Here is a 20364-nt window from a genome sequence, read left to right as displayed (position 1 = left end):
GCTGGTGTCGCGGCCGCATGTGTATGGGTCTGCAAATACTAAGACTTTATTGACAACAGCAATATTCATGGTACCCATGCAGCGTATCAATAGCTCTGCCAAGAGAAGGAACGTAACTTGTTGTACACGGTGAAGCCTGGGTATCTGTCACATCCTATCCTACACTACCTTCCCACTCAACCTCTCCAACATTTCTATGGCCGACGGACCCCGCGCCCGTCCTGCTCTCCTCGCAGCCCTCATCTCTCTAGCAGTCATTGTCGGCGTCGGCTTCTCAGGCTTATCCGTCTCGACCGTCCTAACCTTGATCTGCTTCTCCACATGTGTCGGCGCATCAGTCTTCATCGCTCTAATCCTCGGGCCCTCTTTCTTCGCCAGCTCCACCGCACTCTGATCGTTCCGGAACGGGAAATTGATCGCCTGCAGCATGGCGAAGCGCACGGCGTCGATGCCGAGTCGCCGCTCGTCGACCAGGGCTTCGGAGCTGCAGGCCAGGATCTCGCCGATTGCGCCGGCGCCGATAGGCGGCTGGATCTCCTCACGCAGCTTCTCCATAGTTTGGCGCAGGTCTTGCAGTGTACCTTTTGGGCGTAGCTTGTCCAGGCGTTTGCCGTCGAAGCGCTTGATGGACTTGGCTTCGGGCAGGTAGATTTTGTCCACCTTGGAGAGGATGACTTGATGCGAGATGCCACCCAGACGCAAGGACGCGAGAAGAGAGCGATCTTTGTCTTTAATGCCGTGCATTGCGTCGATTAATACGAAGACGCGGCGCAGCTGCTTGCGTCCTTGGAGATATTTCATGATCTCCGTGCCCCATTCGATGAGCGAGCCCTCTCCATACCCTGGCATGTCCACGATGGTGATGCCGCCCTTGCCCACGATCTTGCCGTGTCCGTTGGGCTGCTTTTTGTAATGTACGCCCTGCTGTGGGCCGAGACCATACAGGTTCATCGTCTTGGTGAAGCCTGGCGTGGCAGACGTGCGCGCGAGCAAAGCCTTGGTGTCCGCATTCACGATGGCGTTCAGCAGGCTGCTCTTCCCCACGTTGCTCCGGCCCACGAATGCTATCTCGGGGACGTCGCTCTCGGGAAAGCTGCGAAAGAACCCCACTGACTGGAGGAACTTCGGTGATGCGCCCTTTGTGAAGAAGTGCTGTGCTTGCGTCTTTTGTGCTATGGTAGGAGGGAGCGTCTCCCAATACCAATTGAAATCTCCGAGTTTACCAAAATGCAGTGACATGTGGTTCAAAGGCTTCTCGGGCGACCATATCTTCACTGGCGGCGGCGGTGCTGAAGGTTCCGATGGCTTGAGAAATTCGAATTCCGCTTCCTCAATCCTCGTCTTGGGCAGTTGTCTTCCGCGTATGAACGACGGTGTCTTCGTACTAGCTGTGGCGTGGGATCGCTTGCCGGCTTCTGTCCGTCGTATCTCTGGAAGCATTTCTACTGTATCTCTCGACCTGATGTCGCTTTTGGGTGGCCTTTTCCTTGGTCGCAGGGCATCTTGGCCATCATCGGTACTAAATTTCAGGCCGGACTTCCACGTTGCTTTCTTGGATGTGCTCGGCAGACCGTGTTGTTGCGCCATCGCGTTGTCCCCCTCGCCCAGCTTCCCGTAATGTTTCTTGACACGAAAGGGTGCGTCGGTCGATTTGTACCGCGTTTGCGCGCGTAGAGCAGGAAAATTGGTAGACTTCGGACATGACAGGATACTCTCTATGCAGCCCCGACATATATACTGTCTTCTCGCGGGCGACGAAAGCATCGTTGGTGTAAATCGCACAGCTGGTCGTCCGCAGCTCGTCGCAAAGTTCACGGTGGGTCCGAGCGCTCTCCCGCAACTTTTCGCCGCAGCACCTCCGCATCTTCACCACCATCCGACCCTGCGGCCAACCATCGCAACACACACCATACCAGCCCCATCAACCTCGCAACCACCCACAATGGCTTCATCGGCGCCCCAAGTCCGCTCCATCTACCGACGCCTGCTCCGTGAACTCCCCTCGCCTGGGTCTCCGACCCCGTCTGCCCGGTCCCAGAGCACCCCACCCGCGTTCCGTTCGAGCTCGCACCAGAAACTCTCGGCGCCCTCTGCGCTCCAACAACGCATACGCGACACAATCTCAAAGGCGAACAGCGAGAGCCAAATGGCACAAGCAGAGCAGTTCATTCAATACGTGCAGGCGCAGAGGACGTACTGCACACTGATTGAGCGATACAATCCTGGGATGGGAATGAGCGAGGAGGAGAGAGTCCGATTGAGCGCGAGGAGGGTGGGTATCAATTTACCGGTGGAATTTGTCAAGGGGCAGGAGTGAGGGGGGAAATGCGAGGAGGTGCGTAGCACTGCATACAGCAGCAAGGGTACAAAATCTGGAGGACCTACGTGTATACCAATGTACAGTATCATGGAATAGCTAAACTACATAATGTGGGCCTGGCAAGCCCGTTGATCTATCCGCTGCGAAGACAGGTGCTGCAAGGAAGGCACATGCCGCCGATGAAAGGGTATGCTGCTTTTCCACCGAACGCCGAAATCAAATTCAGATCCTGCTGCTCCCACTTCAACCATGCCATCGTGATGAGTTCAAGCATAAACTGCTCTGCCTCAGTGGAAGGGGGTTTTACGGCTGCCGAAACTGCGACGACTGGTTCCCCGACCGCGACCTCGTCCAACACCACCCCCCCGGCCACATCGTCCACCACGTCCACCATCATCTCGAGTGTCTTTGCGTCCATGATCTTGCACATGCTCTTGTTCACGTCCTGCAAAATCCAAAGAAGATTAGCGACCTGGTTCCATCGAAAACATTCTTCACGACTCGTGCAGAGGCAATTTAATCCTCAAACTTGATACCTTTGCCACCCGACGTGTCAATCATGCCGCCCCTGTAAGATCCCCGCTTCTTCTTGTTCTTCTCCTTTGTGAAGCCCTTGCCCTTGGTCACGACCAAGTCGGCATGAGCGCGGTCGGCATAGTCATAAGACACATAATCGTTGCTAGCGAAACGAGGATCCACGGCCGTGTCGGGCTTAATACGCTGGAATCGATTCTCGACGTGGTTTTTCTTCTTAGCTGGGCCGTCAACGGCGGCTGAGTCGGAGTCAGACTGCTTGCGCTTATTGCCAGCAGCAGGTACGGGAGAAGCACGTCCAACAGTTGCGCTTGAGTCGCTCTTCTCCTCCTTGTCGGAGTCGGACGAGTCGCTGTCAGAAGAGCTGGAGTCGCTGCTGGACGAAGAGTCATCCTTCTTCGCGGCCTTCTTGGTGATCTTCGCCTTCTTCTCAGGGGCAACGTCCGACTCGTCGGAAGAAGAGGAGTCAGAGTCGCTAGAAGAGGAGGAGCTCGAAGACGAAGATGAAGAGATAGAAGCCGCCTTCTTAGCCTTCTTAGTCTGTGTGGTCTTCACTTCGGCCTCGGAATCGGAGCTGGAGTCGCTGTCGCTGTCGGAGGAGTCTGAAGAGTCGGAGGAATCTGAGGAATCCGATGAATCCGAAGAATCAGAGGAGTCTGAAGAGTCGGATTCGGGGAGCGGGATGTTGGCGGGCTCGGCATCAGAGTCGCTATCCGAGTCACTGTCCGACGAGGACGAAGCAGACGAAGAAGCAACAGAGGCAGCGCGCTTGCTCTTCTTGACAGGCTTGGCCTTCTCATCTTCTGATTCCGAATCAGAGCTCGAGCTCGAGCTGGAAGAATCAGAATCAGAATCAGAATCAGAATCAGAATCAGAGCCAGAGTCAGAGTCGGAATCAGAGTCTGAGTCCTTCGCGGCTGCCTCCTTCCTGGGTGCCTTCTTCTCGTCTTCGGAGTCGCTGCTGTCGTCGCTCGAATCGCTTTCGGAAGCACTGCTGCTGTCGTCGCTGCCAGCCGCGCTGTTGTCGTCGACGTCCATGGCACCAGACGCATCCTTGGCGTTCTTCTCCCATTGCTCGTAGAGCGTGGTAAGAGCGGGCAGGTCTTTCGGAGACGCTGCGCTTGCGGCGGCGGGAGCCTCAGCCTGAAGCTTGCTCGCGGCTTCCGTATAGCCGTGCTCGTTCAGGAAGGACTGAACGAGGTTCAGCAGTGGGCCGGGAGCTTTGGCGGCTGCCTTCTTGGTCTTGCCAACGCGCCCGGTGGCGACTTTGTTTGAAGCAGGCTGCTTCTTGTCGCGAGAGGTCTTTGCGACCTTCTTGCCCGCTGCCATGGTGTCAATTGGCGTGCGTTGTGGGGTGCGAGGGTGTTCGGCGGTGTCGATACAAGGTCGAAAAAGTTTGGATCACTTTTTTGAGTCCCAAGCCGCAGCTGTGGCGGGGCACGCTAGGCTCTTCCCGCGCTAGGGCGCCATCCGTGTGGCTGCGGGCCGTCTCATACACGACAGACGTCCACACCTCCCCTCGAGCTGTCACGAGGAGCGCCCACCATTCACCGCGTCCGCCTCCACGCACGACACTACTCACGATTGCGAAGACTCGCGCAATCCGTCTCGAGCTGGAACAACCGCGACACCGATTGCCAACGCCTGCGTTCCTTCGGTCCCGCGCGCCGTCCCATTGATGGCTGTACCCTGCAGCACATCCGCCCGCATATAGAGGCATCGGCCAGCTGGCTTGCCTCGCATATGGTTCGCACACTTGGAGGACCCTTCTTTCCGGTTATTGTGTGCTCGTCCTAGAACGCTATGGATGCGCGGGGCCGCAACTACTCCAACGGCACTGGGAGCACGGGACGACCCAGCAATGAGAGCCGTCGCCCGCCTGGAGCTCCTGGGGGGCCACCTCCTTCCGAGCGCTCTTCGGCGCGGGCAGGAGCCGCCATGTCGCGCGCCGAACGATTCGAGGACGAGCGGCGAAGAATCACAGCGAGCTGCTTCTCCAAGATAGATTCAGAGGACGGCCAGCGTACGTAGTGACATAGTGCACCAGCGGCGCTGACGATGGGCTCCTTTCGCTAACAGCTCCTAGTGCTCGAATCCTACATAACTCACATTCGCATACAGGAAGACGCCGCATATCCGCAGTCGCCCGCCCCTCCCGACTCAGACCCGAAGAACAAGAAACAGCGTGTCATTGTCATCTCTGTGCACAAGACCAAGTTGGTGCGCATCCACAAAGGCCGAGAGAATGCGAACGGAAGCTTCTCCATTGGCAAATCATGGGAGATGTATGAGCTGTCTGCTGTTGAAAACTATGTACACTCGAACCCGCAAACGCCCGAGGGGAAGCAACACAAGCTCTGGGCCAAGGATACGGGGTTTCTGGTCACGATAGTCAAGCCGTATTATTGGGAGGCGCATACTTCGAAAGAGAAAGAGTTCTTCATCGGCAGTATGGTCAAAGTCTACACAAAGTTCACGGACAGATTCGATCGTAAACAAGGCAAATTCCCTGTATTGACTGGCTTCTCGGACACTGAGTTAGATACGCTCACAGAGCATCGCCCCTATGCTGCTACCGAAGAAGGCCGCGCAGCCCACGACGCATGGATGGCGCCCTATACCAACCGTGACAATGAGAAGCCACCGCCAGAGGACCCTGGTCCATATGCTCGTTGGGAAAGGGCGAGACAGCCCCAAGCTAGACCTGGTCCGCCTCCTCGGCCACAAAACGTCCCACTGCCAGGAGACGCGAGGCGCATGATTCCTCCTCAAGACAGAGAAATGAACCGCAATCCGTCAGAAGAAAGGGACCCGAGGCGCATGCCGCCACTAGGAGAAAGAGATATGAGACGGCCACCGCCGCCAGGAGACAGAAGGCCTCCTCCACCACGTGGTCCGCCCCGCCCTCCAACTGCCGACGGTGAGCCACGCCAAAGACGGCCGGGGCCACCTCCAATTTCAGATAGGGCAGATCCCGCCATCTTTAGTGCGTCACCAGGAGATGGACGGATGCTCCCTGTTTCTCCCCGATTTGCGCCCCCTGGTATGGGCACGCCACCTCCTCCAGGGCTTCAAGCTGGTCGTGGACGACGACCGTCCATAGACCAGAACATGCGCGGTCGTCCAAGCAGAGAAAATATGGCGCTGCGACCCTCAGCCAGCCGAGAACGTCTACAACCAACACCTGGATCGATACCGCCGGTGCCCATTCCGTCACCAGCGCGATTAGATCCTCAAACATCGCGGTCTGAACTACGTCCAAAGACTCCAGACACCACAGCAAGTGCTTCATCTATTCCTCCCAGCCTTAGCCCGGGAAGACCGTCATTCGCAGATGATTCTCGGTCGCAAAGGTCAGGGAAATCCATGGAGCGACCTTCATTCGATGGGACCGGTTCGAGACCGTCTCCTGTCGAAGACCTTAGGCCGGGCGCGAATGGATACCCGCCACCACCGGTGCGACGTGACCCATCTCCCAGGGGTCTCCGTCCCGGAACCGCCCAAAGTACTGCCAGCTCTTTCCAGTCTCGAAATGAAGATTCCGCTGCTGAAGAGGTCGGGCAAAGGACTGCTCCTCCAGAGCGCAGAAGGCCGCCAATGGAGCGACCAGCCCAGTTGTCGAAGGCAAGTTACGAAAGCGGAGCCAGTGGTCCCAACACTGAATTTCATACGCCGGCTCAGTCTCCAGCGCCCACGGAACGAGTGCCTCTGGAACCTCCACCTAGAAGGAGACCGCAAGAAATACCCGAGAGACCCAGACCATCTCCAGCCGAGGCACCGCCCGCTACTTTTGGTGCACCGCTTCAAGCACTTCTTTCTAATCGCTTACACTCTGAACCTTCCCCTGCGCAAACATTGCCGCCTGCGCAACCTCCACCACCACCCACTTCTCCACTCCCGCAGATACCCAAGGCTCTCGAGCAAAAGGAGCAATCTCCTGTAGCAGAGTCACGTGTTCAACCTTCTCCGGTGGATGACATACCTATTCCGGAGCCGCTCAAGAACGGTGCCCAAGCAATCGAGAAAGAACCTGAGGTCGCACCAGAAGTTAAGCCAATTTCACCTACAGCAGAAGAAGCCAAGGAGCCTACGTCGGATTCCACTGCGAAACCTGTGGAGAGCAAGCTGGGCAAAGTCGGCACGGCGAATGCTTTCCGCAAGATAGCCAAAGCTGCAGGCGCCTTCAACGCTGGCGGTTTCGTGCCTCGTGCTGGTGGCGCTGCAGCGAAGCGATTGCAACCAGACGAGAAGAAGTCTGATGAGCCTGATGGCATTAGTGCAGTGTTTGTTCCACAACGTAACGTACCAAAAGAAGAGCCCAAACCGAAGGAAGAAGACGCTAAGCCCAAGGCTGAAGCAGACCGGTCGTCGAAGGACCGCCTGTCGATACAAACCGAAGTTGTTCCTGAAGTTAAGATCTCTGCACCACTATCACCCACGCCCGTGACTCTCAAAGATTCGGGACCAACGTTGCCCGAGCGTGCTGCGTCACCCAGCGCCGAGGACGAGCAACCTGCATCGAAGCCCCAGACCGAACCCGAAGTGCGGCGCAAGAGACGACGGTCCAATCAACAGATGACCAACATCTCCAGACTGGGCATTGATCCTAATATTCTGGATGAACGAGGACTCGAATTTGAGACTCTCTTATCCGAGTTTGGATGGGGCAGCAGTGAACTCTCTGCGAAGAACATCGAGTCTCTAGAATCTGACATTAAACGCGAGATTGCCCGCGTAGAAGCGGGCAGCTGGTTAAACCACCTTGAGCAAAAGGATGACCGTGTTGAGGCGGTCGAAAAACTCCTAGATCGTGCAATTGCCGAGTGCGATGAACTTGAAGGTCTTCTTACCCTTTATAATGTGGAATTAAGCGTAAGTAATACGTGCCATCTTTTTGTACATTGCAGCATTGCTAATTATCGCTACAGAGTCTGAACGACGATATCGCTTTCATCGAAGCCCAGAGCCAGGGCCTGCAAGTCCAGACAGCCAATCAGCGATTATTGCAAAACGAGCTCAAGCAACTTGTCGACACGATATCTATAACTGAAGACCAGCTCACACCGCTTAGACGTGAACCTATTGGCAAGGTGAATGGTCTGCGCGCCATTGAGAGCTCTTTGGTCCTACTTTATAAGGCCTTAATCACTATTGACCCCGCTTTCGTTGATAGCAGCCGTGCCGTGGGTGCAGACAGTCTCAACAAGATCACCAACTCAGGCTTCGGCAACAGCGAGCTTGCCTCAATGCAAGCGCTACAGGAAAAGAAGGATCGATACCTCAATGAAGGTGCTGTGTTTTTGGATCGGCTTAAGAAACATATGGAAATCACTTTCGGCGCCGCGTTCCTGCAGACGAAGGAGACTCTGGAACGTATTGACACCACATCTATGCCATCGACGAAAGCCAATATTGCGGCGCATGATGCTGGTCGAGATACTTTGTGGATGCTCAGCCCAGTGACCCTGTTCGCAAAGGAAATTGATCGAGCCTCCTGGGATACTCTGATCCGCATGTACCAGACCCAAGCCAGCACGGCTTACCAGAATGAGGTCCGGGACAATATCATGTCCTGGAAACGTTTCGCCCGTAAACCCACAGGGGATGAGCAGGAGCTCCTGTTCACCGCTCAGGAGAAGGAGCCCGAAAGTATCACTGGTGCCGCTCGAAAACTCACCGTCAAACGAAGCCAAACTCTAGCTCGTGGTCTCCGAGCAGCTTCAGGCGATAAAGAAGTCAAGGCGAATAAGACTCAGGATGGGAAGCTGTTTGCGTTTGATGTGTTCGCTCGGGTTCTCGAGGATATTGGGCCTGTGCTCCTGACTGAGCAAAATTTCGTTACAGAATTCTTCCATGCAACCTCAACTGACTCAGTCGATTTCCCAGAGGCTGTTGCGAGAGCATCGCCCGAAAACCGTCGCGGACCAAACCTTTGGGTCCGTAAGCAGTACGAGGCCGACAGAGCAATGGCCAAACGTGTGGCCGAAGTCATGGAGGATATCTTCTCATTCTGGCCTACCGAGATCCAGAACCTTGTGGAGTGGGCCGTCAACGCTGATCCATTGTATGTACACTCCTCTCGTATGATGGGTGCTTTAGCTAACACCGCTCCAGGCAAGGTGTTGGTATCCTTTGCGCTGTCGATCGCAAATTGGTCGAGATTGAGGAGTCCAACCAGGATTTCCTCACTAGAAACCTGCAGAAGGTTCACGAGCGTCTGACTGGTCTTTTCAGCCGTTTTGTGGACGAGCAAATCCGAGCTATTGAAGACACTAAGGTGAAGATCAAGAAGCGCAAGGGCGTTATCTCATTCATGAAGACTTTCCCTCACTTCTCCGTGGCGATTGAGAACATGCTGCCCGCGGCAGACGAACACGAACACCTCGAGATACGTCGTATGGTTGACGACGCGTATCAAAAAATTAATAAAGCAATGTTCGAGAGCTTGAAGGTGATCGCCAAGGAGTCACCGGCGGTCATGGCTACCCAGGGGCAAGCTGATCCTGAAGATAAGGAAGCGCTCAACTACCACATTCTCCTCATCGAAAACATGAACCATTACATCGAGGAAGTCGATGCACGGTCCGACCCAGTGCTGATAGGCTGGAAAGTGAAGGCCCAAGAAGAATGGAAGGAGCACATGGACCTCTATGTGGACGCCGTTATCCGACGACCACTGGGTAAACTTCTGGAGTTTATCGAATCAACAGAAACCCTTCTCGCTCAGCCCGGCGCAAACGCACCGGCGATCGCGCAACGATCGTCCCACTCCCGCTCTGTCTTCAAGAAGTTGGTGCACTCCTTCGACGCCAAGGAGATCCGCAAGGGTATCGAGGCCCTTAAGAAGCGTGTTGACAAACATTTCGGCGACGCCGATGACCCTACCATCAGCCGCGACCTCGTCTTCAAAGTCCTCAAAGAGTGCGAGAAAAAGTACGACAACGTCTACGACCGCGCCGTCCACATCAACCAGGACGTGTATTCAGGAGAGGTGGAAATGGACTGGACTTTGAACGATGTTTCCACCGCTTTTAGGAGGTAAAGTTTTTAAGCTTTGCCCGGTTTTATCTGGATGCGTATGTGTATATTTTTGAAGTCAACGTTGCTTGCATATCGAGTTGCGGTGGTTCGGGTGGTAGTTAGCCTGGCGTCTTGGGAGTTGGGCATGTGGCGAAAAATGTTACTAAGCGCTCTCTGTTCATGGCCGGCGTGAGATATCATGCTATTTTACGAGTGTCTGGATGAGGTGTATACTTGAAGGTATTTGATCGTATTGATGGATGTATCATGAAGGTTAATCGTGACATTTACGTTTGAATCGATATTGCTATCCTAACCTCGATCTCTTCTCGGTCAGACTTTGCGTATCCCGTCAGATCTCGCCGTCCATGCTCTGTCTGACCTTTACGCTTCTCTAATTTTGAGCTTGGTCTATCGTTCCAAGACGAGCGCCAAAGTAGGTGAAACGATGATCTCAATCCCAATTAGGGAGCTCCATCTTCCCGTCACTTTCGACATACTTTCCAGCCGGAATGACTTAACGCTTCGATGAAGATGAACACACAATGAGCCATGGTCTTTTTTCCTCCCCGCCATCAGGTTGCAAGAAGTATCCTAGGACGTACTGAGGAAAAATAGTAGTGGTCCTCGGGGAACACATTCGTGAAAAGCGAAGGCCCTCCCATGTTGAACAACCTGTACAGCGCGTGGCTCACTTCAGCTTCCCAGTCGAGCGTCAGGCCGTGGACACTCTCTTTGTACAGCATCTCGAGACGGACGAGCAGCTTCCAGCAGTAGCTTATATACTTTTTCAGCTCCTCTGCGTTGGCTGCGTGAAATGGGTCGTCCCTGATGGGCAGCCTGCCTACTGGTTCGTACTCTGCTGTAGCAAGGATCTGTAGCGCGAGTTCAACGGGCAGACCTTTCGAGCCCAGCATGTTGATTACGGCTGCGACGTCCCCCTTGCCGGGGACATGCACGCCCTTGAACGCACTGCACACGAGTTCCTCCACGCGCTGCGTCCCGAGATGGGTCTTCTGCCACCGCTCAAAGGGCGTGTCGGAGTAATTGTGCCGGTACATCCCACGCTTTACGCCAAAAAACTCCCGGTGCGGGAACGTATGCGCGTCGGAGCAGAAGCCGTACGGCACACCCGTGCAGGACAGCAGCATCCCCTGGTACGCGGCTGTCAGGCGGTAGTCATAGTCGGCTTCGGCATACGTGGTCCGGCGCGCCGCCTTCTCCTTCGCAATATATGCGGATCTGCTGGCTCTGTCGTACAATTCCGGCCGCAAAGAGATAACGTTGAGAACGATATATGATTGGAGTGTGGAATCGAGCAGTTTGGAAAGCCCGAAGCCGTGCGAGTTCGCCCACCCCTCTTCGCACCACATCCTGGAGAACCACACGTCGGCGTGGGCAGCGAGGCGGAAAAGCGTGTCCATCTCGCCGTACATCAGTAAAGCTTTCGTCTGCTCGCAGGTCTCGCGCAGCTCGGGGAACATGTCGCCTTCGCCAGGCATGGTGTTCCAGACGAAGGATTTGGCGGAGCGCTCGTAGGGGGTTAGGATGGAGTCGAGAGGGAGCGAGGGAGGGGGCGTGAAGGTGTTCTCGCTTGGGCCCCTGAAGCTCCAATTGTCGTCGGTCTTGTACTTCAGCACTGTCTTTGCCATCTTTCTGACAGCAGCGTCGGATATGAGTATCTCATCCAGGTCATCTGGAGGCGTTGGATCCGGGGTATATTTCGTGCGCTCGATGGTGGCGTAGGCGGACAGCGCGCGGGCGAAGCCGCGGACGAAGTGCCGGATTTGCTTTACTTGGTTCGGATCTTTGGTTTTGCGGAGGTAGAGGTTTGTGGTGCCTTGGTTGCAGGGGGTTCGGTGGAGGTAGACGAGGTTGGATGTTAGGGTGTGCCAGGGGATAGCGTGCGCCTGGTGGGCCATGGTTGGAGATGTTCTATGAGGATGTATATAATGTACAGCATGGAGTTTTCATTATTGTCCTTGGTGTAGGGAATTGCTGCTTTTTGTTCTGTCTTGACCGTGGACCGGCGTAGTTGACTCATTCTCCGTCAGCCAGCGCACTATTGAATCTACGTAGGAATTCTGTGGTCCAGCCACGTGAATGCGGAAATAATTAAAAGTTGGATTTTCCTTCACTTATAGTTTACACATCGACGGCGCGAAGTGTATACCGAGAAGGTGAATTCGGTGTTTACCATGTAGTGGGCCAAGCTGGCATGATGAGGTCATCGATCCGCGTCGCGCATCTAGGCCCTAATTATCAGACCCAAGCGAATCTCAGCGTTCCAGAAGGACGACCGGCATGAATGGAAACAGCGCATCACGGAACCGGTGCTTACAACTGTCCGAGCGATAATACATAAGGTCGGGCGTCTGCCGCAAGTACAGACAACCTACTTCGTTACACCCTCTAATCCATTTCACACGCGAGAGGCACGCGACATTGACAATGCCGCTTCTCCAGTCCCTCCTCCACGCGACGGCGTTTCGCACCCCGCTTCTGAGGACGTTGGTACCTTCAGTCGCGCTTGCATATGGCATTCAGACCGCCGTAGCCGTACCTTCGATTGCGGCACAGACGGAACGGTTCTATGACCTCAGCGGCAGCCTGACGTATCTCTCCTGCACAGCCCTTTCATTCTTCATGCCGTATCTGCGCGCAAAGAGCACGGGAGCTTTCGCCGGTAGCTTGTCAGAGTACTTGAGTGCGCCTGCGCCGGGCCAGGGCTTGTGGTGGTGGAGACACGCCATGCTGAGCGCTGCGGTGGGAATCTGGGCTACGCGATGTATGCACCCCCTACAACCCCCCCAAGAGCAAAAATTGACGATCTTAGTGGGGTCTTTCCTCTTTAAACGCATCACCGAAGACCAAGGTACAGACTCGCGCTTCGACAACATCCGCACCTCGCCCGCAAAATTCTACGGCGCCTTCTTCGCCCAAGCAACCTGGGTCTCCCTCTGCACGCTCCCCGTGGTCCTCGTCAACAGTCTCCCCCGCTCTGCCTTCGCCCTCTCTCGCCTCGCCAACGTCACCTCCCACGTCCCCCCGGTCGTATCAGCAAAGCCGTACCCCGTCGAGCTCCTCGGCCTCGCCGTCTTCGTCTTCGGCCTTACCTTCGAGGTCATCGCCGACCGCCAAAAGTCTCAGTGGAGCAAAGAGAAGAAAGAAAAGAAGCACTCCGAGGAGTTTCTCACGCGCGGGCTGTGGTCCAAGTCCCGCCATCCCAACTACTTTGGCGAGATCACGCTGTGGAGCGGCCTCGCGATTGCGGCGTCAGGGCTTCTGTTGCGTCAGCCAGCGCAGGCGGGTTTGGGACTGAGCGGCGCGAGCGGGAAGATGCTGGTTGCGGGCATGTGCGCTGCAAGCCCGGCGTTTGTGGCGTTTCTCCTGCTCAAGGTGAGCGGGATTCCGCTGAGCGAGAACAAGTATGATAAGAAGTATGGTGATAGGAAGGACTACCAGAAGTGGAAGAAGGAGACGCCCATGCTTATTCCTAGATTCTAGTTCCTCATTTGAGGAGTCAACAGAGTCTAGGAGAATGGGAGAACGGGTTTAAGGTCCAAATATCCACATCGATACCCTATGATTCATGCTCTGTTCAACATGACCCTTTGGAAGGACCAACTCGCGTTCATCTTGATTGCCAATCTATGTCACTCCTAGCCAAGAAGCGCTCTCGAGGCCGCCTTTACCACGCCCTCTTTAGCTGTTCTTTGATACCACCAACCCTCCATACACCTCCCCCTCCCCACAGTCCACAACATATGGTCACCCAACGCCACAATCACCGCCCCATGACCCCCCGCCTCCCCCCATCAATAAAATCCACTCTATGACTGCTCGCTGCAAACAACACATACCTGTTCCGACTGACCCGCACCCTGTCGTAGAAGCGCGAGATCGGATACGCAAACAGCCGCTGGTCGCGCAGGATGGGGGAGCTGGAGGTGGTGGAGAAGGCGTGGATGGTGGCGGGCGGAGTGCAGATGTGGATTTCAGGCGGCCCAAGTTGATAGACGTGACGTCGACGTCGACGTTGCTGTCGGGGTTTACTTTAAAGATCGAGGTGCAGGTGCCGTTGCTGCCAGCTGTAGCGATGTACAGCGAGCCGTTACGGTAACTACATCCATGTGCTTGGGTGATGGGCGGCGAGGTCGTGATATTGCGCGACTCGTAGGTTTCGGCGTGGAGGAGGTGCTGGACGTGTTCGCTCTTTGCGTTGGGTCCGATGATGTCGAAGGAGGAGGGTCCAAATGCTACGAAGCCGGCTGAGTGCAAATAGGCGTTACTTTAGCCCAGAAGTATAAATCCAAATGGTCGTAGTATGGATGTAGGTACTCTTTTTCGAGCTTCGGATCTGTCATGTTCACCTGGCATGGTGGCTCGATAGCTGACGCAGATGTGAGCTTTCAACTGTGCGATTTGCGCCAATCCCTTTGCTGGCTGACCTGTTCTGTTGATGTCAAAGTTCAGCGCAGTGCTGTAGTATCCCCAAGATAAACCGGACACATTGGTCGAGAAACCAGCGAGAAGTGCACCCAAATACGAATTCTCTAGAGACATCTTGAAACAAATCTTAAGGTGAGAAGTTTCTTTCCATTATAATCGACCTACTCATCCTATATATGCATCACGCTGGTGATCGCAATTGCTTTTGGACAATAGACCTTTATGATGACCCCCGAAGCGACGTGCCGTATCGAGTTAAGCCCCGCTAGACTCATCCAAATACTCTGGGCACCCCACATATAGTTTTCGTGACGCACGTTTTAGTGAAGGGCCTCATGCAGGATGTGGAAAGGCTTATTGTTGGCGAATGGACACAATAGAACCTGGCATGGATCTCAGACCATCTCCGAAGCTTTCAGGCGCCATCCGAACGCGACCACCTCGGCCTACACCATGCAGCAAGGGCGGAGTCCGCCTAGCAAGCTTTCGACCTAGCGATTCTGGCGAGTTGAGACCTTTGTATGTATAGACAGTGCCGACCGCAAGTCGCTTTGAACAATACGGGTCCAGAGAGGTCGTTCGGAACATCAAAGTTGGGTACAACGCCGGTCGCGAAGCATCTCATTTCTCGTGTCCAGCTGTCGCAACCTTCAATATCTCTTCTTCCAGTCCGGGCACATGAATACACTCAATGCCATGCTCTTCAAGTTTAGTCCGACCTTGATTTTCGCCGACGAACTTTTCTGGTTCCTTGACGCCAAGATAAACTTTCTTGATGGCAGTCTTGCCATCCGTGGTCTTTGTCCTGATGATCCTGTCGACACAGGGTAGACTTCCGCTGAGTCTCATGTTGCAGGGTTCCATGGTGGTGTAGATGGCGGTACTGGGCGGTAGCACCTCGCCAACTCGCTCTTCGGGCAGGCGGTACGCTTGTGCGAGCTTAATGAGACAACATTGCTCGGCATGCGTGTTACCCTCAACTTCCAATGTATAACCACGTGACAGTACTTCGCCTGTATCCATGTCCACAAGCAGAGCGCCGACGCAGAAATTGGATGGCTTTGGTGGGGACTGTCGGGCTTCCTGCAGGGCTTCCTGCATCAGCGCCTTGTGGTCTACGACAATTTCGACTGTTTCTTGCGGCCCCAGTGCAGATTCTGAATCTTGCAGGCACATGGTGAAGGCTGGTAGTGAAGTCTGAATCAGAAGTCAAAAGGTGTGGACGGTGAGGGGAAAATGCGGTGATGCCTGGTGTGGCGGTATAATGGCCAAGGCTTAGATCCGGTCAAACTCCGTGCTCGCCTCACTGCGTGACGCGACGCGTTGTCGACTCGACGCGCGCTGACTTCCGGCTTTTCTCGCTACCACGTAAATTAGCCACGCAGACTCACACAACATGGCGCCGCGTCCAAAGAGAAATTCGCGCAAGGAAGAGCCCAAAGAGGAGCCGTTCATCCATGACGGCGAAGAGGAAGAGGACGGAGATGCCGACCTCGAGGCTGATGGCCCGCCCAGCATCGACCCGTATGCCGTTCTGGGTCTTGAGAGGGATGCAACAGCCGACGATGTGAAAAAGGCATACAGGAAGATGGCGCTCAAGCACCACCCAGGTAGGCACCGGGCCAGACATAGTAAAGCTATTGCTGACGGCCGCAGACAAGGCGCCCGCAGACCAGAAGGAAGCCGCGAACAAAGCTTTCCAAGAGATTGCCTTCGCCTACGCCGTTCTGTCCGACGACCGCCGCCGCAATCGCTACGATGTCACCGGTAGCACCGCCGAGACGCTCGAGGACGACGGCGAGTTTGACTGGCTCAAGTTCTACCGCGAGCAGTTTGAGGACGTGGTGAACCAGGAGAACATCGACAAGATCTCGAGCTCATACAAAGACAGCGCCGAGGAGAGGCGCGACCTGCTGAATGTGTACACCAAGTACAAGGGCCGGCTTGACGCCATCTACGAGAACGTGCTGCTGTCAGACATTCTGGACGACGATGACCGGTTCAGGCGCATCCTGGATGAAGAGATTGCCAAGGGTACAATTGAGTCGTACGAGGCGTACGAGCGCGAAAACACACATGCAGCCCGCAACAAGGCCAAAGCAGCGGAAAAGAAGAGGAGAGACGATTTCGACAAGAAGGAAGCCAAGAAGCACGCCAAGGAGGAAGCGGCAGCGAAGACGGCCGGCAAGCCGAAGCCAAAGAGCAAGAAGAAGGATGGCGGCGGCATGGGAGACCTTGCTGCACTTATCGCACAGCGACAAAAGTCCCGGCACGGCAACTTCTTCGATCACCTCGAAGCCAAGTACGCGCCTAAGGGACGAGAAGGCAAGCGCACTTCTCCTATGGACGAACCGCCCGAGGAGATGTTCGAGGCCATGGCCGCGAGGAAGAAGCAAAAGACCAGCACCCGCTCGAACAAGGCAAAGGCTGATGCGGACGCAGACCTTGCGGAAGAAGATTTAGGTGGGTCTGAGGATGAAGAGGAAGAGGAGGCGCCACGCAAGTCTAGAAAGGCTGCAAAGCCGCGCGCGAAGAGGGGAAAGGCCGCTGCTTAATCGAATGGCCCTACAGTCATAAGACAATTGAGTCTACGGGTCGTTTGTGTATTGCATGAGTTCGGGGCGTTTGAGGGACTTGTTGGTGGTTCAAAGGAACCGTAGATATACCCATTTTACTCTTATGCAGAATTGAGGAATGCGCATCATCCATTTCCATGAGCTTTATGTATCGACGTTGCCTCCTGGGTATACCGTAGGTATTCACGTACCTATAAGAGGTGCGGCCGCTTTCTACATAAGGCTAACACGAGAGCCAGCTTAGGGTTAAAAGTGGAGCAAAAGTGGACCTTGTCGAGAAAGATCCTACCGCAGGCTAATAAGACCTTCCACTAACCACTGACGGCGCACCTCTTATGCGTCAATACCTACAACAAATCGTGTGTGTCATGGTCACTCATAGCTTGCAAGAACACTGAGTCACCTCTCTCTTGCTCCTGGCTCCAGACATTTTGGTTATTCCACGACAACACTAGCAAGATTCGAAGCTGAGAAAAGTCTTTCAACACCGTCCCTTTACCCGTATCCGACGTTGGCTTCACCCCGTGCATAACAAAGAGAATTGTTCGGACAAGAACAGGCGATCGTCGATCCACAACTGAAGGAAATGGATGACAAACTACAATACTCCACGGACACACTACTCCCAGGTCGCGAGGCAAGTAGCCATCTGCCACGCAACATGTTCAACCTAGCAGACTGACCAAAGTAGGCGGATATCGAAGGTCAGCTCCACTTCAGCCTCAACAACGCCGCGGCTTGGGGTCGAGCGGAAGACAGCATCCAGCTGGGGCATATGAAAGAGGAGGATGGCTGGCCTGCGTACTTATCTATGCCTTCAAATGGTCCACTCCCGGCGCCTGCCGGTTTAGATGCTGGACGAGAGGTTCTGCATCCGGAGGCTCTCGCGCCTCCACACAAGAGATCTGCAATATCTGGCCTAGACACGGACGATCGGACAGATACTCGTTCCGAAAATGCCACCAACTGCAGAATCGCGCCCGACATCAATGGCGAGCTCCAAGAAGACACTCCGCTGCCCTCAACAGAGCAGGCAAATGTTGAACTTCGCGACGCAAAGCAAGTTCTCGCAGAGCGCGCCGCAGAACGCGAAAGAAGGAAGCGCGAGAGAGCTACGCAAGTCTTGCCACCGCGAAAACGTGCCCGCAAGGCGTTGAAAGCATCGTCTTCTGTTGATCTAGATTCTGTAGAGCAGGTACGTATCATGCTTCCGTGCAAATCCTCGATTAACAATCCGCCAGCATCACATGCCCACGGAAATACTGTCCACAAACTCTCTCGCCGCGCCATGGCCTGCCCTCAGCCCCTCACACGCCACCAATACTTCGGAGCCATTACTATCTTTGGACGAATTGCGCGTTATATCCAACCTCATGGCCGCCCAATCAATGTCCGTTGACTTGACCACAACGTACACATCCGCGCGTCTCAATTCCATGACAGAGAGCATCTGGACTGCGCTGTGCAAGGATGCGCTCTCCGAATTCTCCCTGAAAGTGCATGGTGCGCAGCTTTGGACGCACATCGGAGAGGAGGTAATCGCGTGGCCGGAGGAGTGGTTGAGGGTGCTAGCGAGCATGGAGGTCCTGCCGACGTGGTGGTGGGTGAGGGAGGGGCTGGTAGATTTGGTAGTTTTGGAGGGCGCGAAGGTAGATGATGGGGAGATGGATATGGTTTGGAATGAGCATGCGGAGAGGGTGGCGCAGCGTAAGGGAAGTGCTGAGAGGGGTTAAAGGTCTGGGAGGATTGGGACCTGGGAGCCATGGAATAGGTTTGTGATCTGGGCTGTTTGGTCTTGCTGAACACCGGCAAATATTTCTGTATCTTGATATGCTTCGCAGTCATCTGGAGGTGAGCTAGACAACGATTCATTCCCACAAGCTGTCCCCACAGATCGATCCGAAAAATTACTATACCCGATTAGTAAATCATGTGTTCAAGTAACAATCATATTTCGGCGAGTACAGTGCGCAACACTAGCGTTTCATGTAGTAATATGAATTCCTCTTAGAAGCCGATAGCTTCAGCAACCGTCCGCCAGTGCCGTGTGCATTCAACGACATCTTGTTTGCGACGACCAGCGGCTTTCCAGCACACTTTGGTCAGCCCAGTCTCATGATCTTTCTCTCAGTTCACAATGTCTATAATACGAGACATATGCATACATGGATATGGAACACGACCAGCAAATCACATCAAGGCCCTTCTTGGCCAATTTGCGAGGCAATACTCGCACGGCGATTGCATGCATGAATACCTTCTCGGAGCTCCCACGGACTACAGAGAATGGATCATACTCTTGAGCTTTCTGCACCCGGCACGCGATCTCCATGGTCAATCAAAATCTTGTCATTGGCCTTGTTCATGAGAGTTCGTGCAGGTAGCGAGTGCCCACAGGACGCATATGTGGATTTAGATTCCTTTGGAGTAACTCCAGCACGCCACCATTAGGTCTACAACTGTCTCTTTTGTAAGACACACGAGCATAAGCTCTATATTAGAAAGACAGAAAGCTCTGAGTGTGTCGATCTGGATGGTACGAGATCTCTCTTAGCGGGAGCCCAAACATCCCCCATGATGTAGCTAGAGTAAGTCTTTCGGAACCGACGCGCCATCAAGGCGTTTGTTCCTAAGTTTCAGCCCTGGACACAAAACCTTTTCTGAGTTGCAAACCCTTCGCAAGATTGATTTGTACGTGAGCCTCCACAGAACAGCATGGGTGCGAAGTGGTGTTGGTCCAATAGGGAGAACTTCCATAGAGCCTTTGTTGGTGATATTTTCGAACAGCAGCAGGGCGAGAGGATTCATGCCACCGCTGCGTGGTATGAAACGCATACTTCGACAAGATATCGTTGTTTCAATACAAGAATGATTCATTGATCCAGCGTGCCGCAAAAGGATTCGCATCTGTAACCGATTTTGGCCCGACGCGGAGACCCCATAGGATACAGGAGCTTGTATTTCGGTAGTAGAGGCAGTTTGCGGGCGAGGTCGAAAGCGCGACGAAAGATCCCAAGCCAGTACCGTCCGAAGAGAAACCTCATTGACAGACGCGAAACCATCATTCGCTATCTCTCCAAGAAGTTTCAGTGACTGAAACTGGCTGTGAATGAGGCTGTGATGCTCCATGGCTTCTACCACTATGATAGACGATGCTGTATTTATTAGACAATACAAGCCCAGCACAAATCTCTCTTCCATCATTTTAAGTGTCTGTTATCTGTCGCCCTGCAGCCACTCGGAAACTTCTGCCCACATGGAGAGACATGGTCAGTTTTAGGTTTTTAGTTTTTTTTCTTTTGGGAGGGGATTCCATAAAAGCACCATACGAATGTCGCTGGTTCTTTTATCGGTCAGAATTGGCCCGGACTTATGGAAGACTGCTCGATAAGAAATGTCCTCTTTTTATACAGCACTCCATTCAAAATCCTCAATGCAGTACATTTTACGCAAGCTTTACAG

The 20364-nt window shown here is 54.3% G+C and overlaps 10 protein-coding genes across 10 annotated transcripts; 5 read left to right on the top strand and 5 right to left on the bottom strand.

The window, feature by feature from the left end:
• Nucleotides 1-31: 31 nt before the first annotated feature.
• Nucleotides 32-1772, bottom strand: CC84DRAFT_1159433 (uncharacterized protein). Its single transcript, XM_018177232.1, has one exon. The coding sequence runs from the start codon at nucleotides 1762-1764 to the stop codon at nucleotides 160-162; it is 1605 nt and encodes a 534-aa protein (XP_018042414.1). The 5' UTR covers nucleotides 1765-1772; the 3' UTR covers nucleotides 32-159.
• Nucleotides 1773-1872: 100 nt separating this feature from the next.
• On the top strand, nucleotides 1873-2562 carry CC84DRAFT_1159432 (uncharacterized protein). Its single transcript, XM_018177231.1, has one exon. The coding sequence runs from the start codon at nucleotides 1943-1945 to the stop codon at nucleotides 2315-2317; it is 375 nt and encodes a 124-aa protein (XP_018042413.1). The 5' UTR covers nucleotides 1873-1942; the 3' UTR covers nucleotides 2318-2562.
• CC84DRAFT_1159431 (uncharacterized protein) lies at nucleotides 2393-4232 on the bottom strand. Its single transcript, XM_018177230.1, has one exon. The coding sequence runs from the start codon at nucleotides 4181-4183 to the stop codon at nucleotides 2837-2839; it is 1347 nt and encodes a 448-aa protein (XP_018042412.1). The 5' UTR covers nucleotides 4184-4232; the 3' UTR covers nucleotides 2393-2836.
• Nucleotides 4233-4371: 139 nt separating this feature from the next.
• CC84DRAFT_1254391 (uncharacterized protein) lies at nucleotides 4372-10140 on the top strand. Its single transcript, XM_018184459.1, has 4 exons — nucleotides 4372-4877; nucleotides 4941-7726; nucleotides 7783-8918; nucleotides 8969-10140. The coding sequence occupies exons 1-4, from the start codon at nucleotides 4658-4660 to the stop codon at nucleotides 9894-9896; spliced, it is 5070 nt and encodes a 1689-aa protein (XP_018042411.1). The 5' UTR covers nucleotides 4372-4657; the 3' UTR covers nucleotides 9897-10140.
• CC84DRAFT_1159429 (uncharacterized protein) lies at nucleotides 10111-11871 on the bottom strand. Its single transcript, XM_018177229.1, has one exon. It carries the CDS (start codon nucleotides 11794-11796, stop codon nucleotides 10450-10452), a length of 1347 nt encoding a protein of 448 aa, XP_018042410.1. The 5' UTR covers nucleotides 11797-11871; the 3' UTR covers nucleotides 10111-10449.
• A 454-nt stretch (nucleotides 11872-12325) lies between these two features.
• On the top strand, nucleotides 12326-13381 carry CC84DRAFT_1182829 (DUF1295-domain-containing protein; the record flags this gene model as incomplete). The annotated part of the gene is made up of 2 exons (XM_018180649.1): nucleotides 12326-12662; nucleotides 12711-13381. The coding sequence occupies 2 exons, from the start codon at nucleotides 12326-12328 to the stop codon at nucleotides 13379-13381; spliced, it is 1008 nt and encodes a 335-aa protein (XP_018042409.1).
• Nucleotides 13382-14947: 1566 nt separating this feature from the next.
• On the bottom strand, nucleotides 14948-15427 carry CC84DRAFT_1182828 (cytidine deaminase-like protein; the record flags this gene model as incomplete). Its single annotated transcript, XM_018180648.1, has 1 exon — nucleotides 14948-15427. The coding sequence occupies one exon, from the start codon at nucleotides 15425-15427 to the stop codon at nucleotides 14948-14950; it is 480 nt and encodes a 159-aa protein (XP_018042408.1).
• Nucleotides 15428-15722: 295 nt separating this feature from the next.
• Nucleotides 15723-16881, top strand: CC84DRAFT_1211656 (DnaJ-domain-containing protein; the record flags this gene model as incomplete). The annotated part of the gene is made up of 2 exons (XM_018182392.1): nucleotides 15723-15936; nucleotides 15983-16881. The coding sequence occupies 2 exons, from the start codon at nucleotides 15723-15725 to the stop codon at nucleotides 16879-16881; spliced, it is 1113 nt and encodes a 370-aa protein (XP_018042407.1).
• A 159-nt stretch (nucleotides 16882-17040) lies between these two features.
• Nucleotides 17041-18780, top strand: CC84DRAFT_1201147 (uncharacterized protein). The gene is made up of 3 exons (XM_018181708.1): nucleotides 17041-17539; nucleotides 17594-18097; nucleotides 18144-18780. The coding sequence occupies exons 1-3, from the start codon at nucleotides 17489-17491 to the stop codon at nucleotides 18633-18635; spliced, it is 1047 nt and encodes a 348-aa protein (XP_018042406.1). The 5' UTR covers nucleotides 17041-17488; the 3' UTR covers nucleotides 18636-18780.
• A 424-nt stretch (nucleotides 18781-19204) lies between these two features.
• Nucleotides 19205-20341, bottom strand: CC84DRAFT_65289 (uncharacterized protein). The gene has a single exon (XM_018187008.1). The coding sequence runs from the start codon at nucleotides 20104-20106 to the stop codon at nucleotides 19486-19488; it is 621 nt and encodes a 206-aa protein (XP_018042405.1). The 5' UTR covers nucleotides 20107-20341; the 3' UTR covers nucleotides 19205-19485.
• Nucleotides 20342-20364: the final 23 nt, after the last annotated feature.

Source organism: Paraphaeosphaeria sporulosa (genome assembly GCF_001642045.1).
Source record: "Paraphaeosphaeria sporulosa strain AP3s5-JAC2a unplaced genomic scaffold CC84scaffold_1, whole genome shotgun sequence".
Taxonomy (NCBI): domain Eukaryota; kingdom Fungi; phylum Ascomycota; class Dothideomycetes; order Pleosporales; family Didymosphaeriaceae; genus Paraphaeosphaeria; species Paraphaeosphaeria sporulosa.
Note: the sequence above shows the minus strand (reverse complement) of the source record. Positions and strands in the feature narration are given on the sequence as shown.

Bases quoted from the DNA above. Each gene is read 5' to 3' on its own strand.
- CC84DRAFT_65289 (XM_018187008.1), bottom strand. From the start codon at position 20,106: ATGATGGAAGAGAGATTTGTGCTGGGCTTGTATTGTCTAATAAATACA.
- CC84DRAFT_1159431 (XM_018177230.1), bottom strand. From the start codon at position 4,183: ATGGCAGCGGGCAAGAAGGTCGCAAAGACCTCTCGCGACAAGAAGCAG.
- CC84DRAFT_1159433 (XM_018177232.1), bottom strand. From the start codon at position 1,764: ATGCTTTCGTCGCCCGCGAGAAGACAGTATATATGTCGGGGCTGCATA.
- CC84DRAFT_1159432 (XM_018177231.1), top strand. From the start codon at position 1,943: ATGGCTTCATCGGCGCCCCAAGTCCGCTCCATCTACCGACGCCTGCTC.
- CC84DRAFT_1201147 (XM_018181708.1), top strand. From the start codon at position 17,489: ATGGATGACAAACTACAATACTCCACGGACACACTACTCCCAGGTCGC. The intron at 17,540-17,593 runs GCAAGTAGCCAT...TGACCAAAGTAG, and splicing joins CACTACTCCCAGGTCGCGAG to GCGGATATCGAAGGTCAGCT. The intron at 18,098-18,143 runs GTACGTATCATG...ACAATCCGCCAG, and splicing joins ATCTAGATTCTGTAGAGCAG to CATCACATGCCCACGGAAAT.
- CC84DRAFT_1254391 (XM_018184459.1), top strand. From the start codon at position 4,658: ATGGATGCGCGGGGCCGCAACTACTCCAACGGCACTGGGAGCACGGGA. The intron at 4,878-4,940 runs GTACGTAGTGAC...AACAGCTCCTAG, and splicing joins AGATTCAGAGGACGGCCAGC to TGCTCGAATCCTACATAACT. The intron at 7,727-7,782 runs GTAAGTAATACG...TTATCGCTACAG, and splicing joins TTTATAATGTGGAATTAAGC to AGTCTGAACGACGATATCGC.
- CC84DRAFT_1159429 (XM_018177229.1), bottom strand. From the start codon at position 11,796: ATGGCCCACCAGGCGCACGCTATCCCCTGGCACACCCTAACATCCAAC.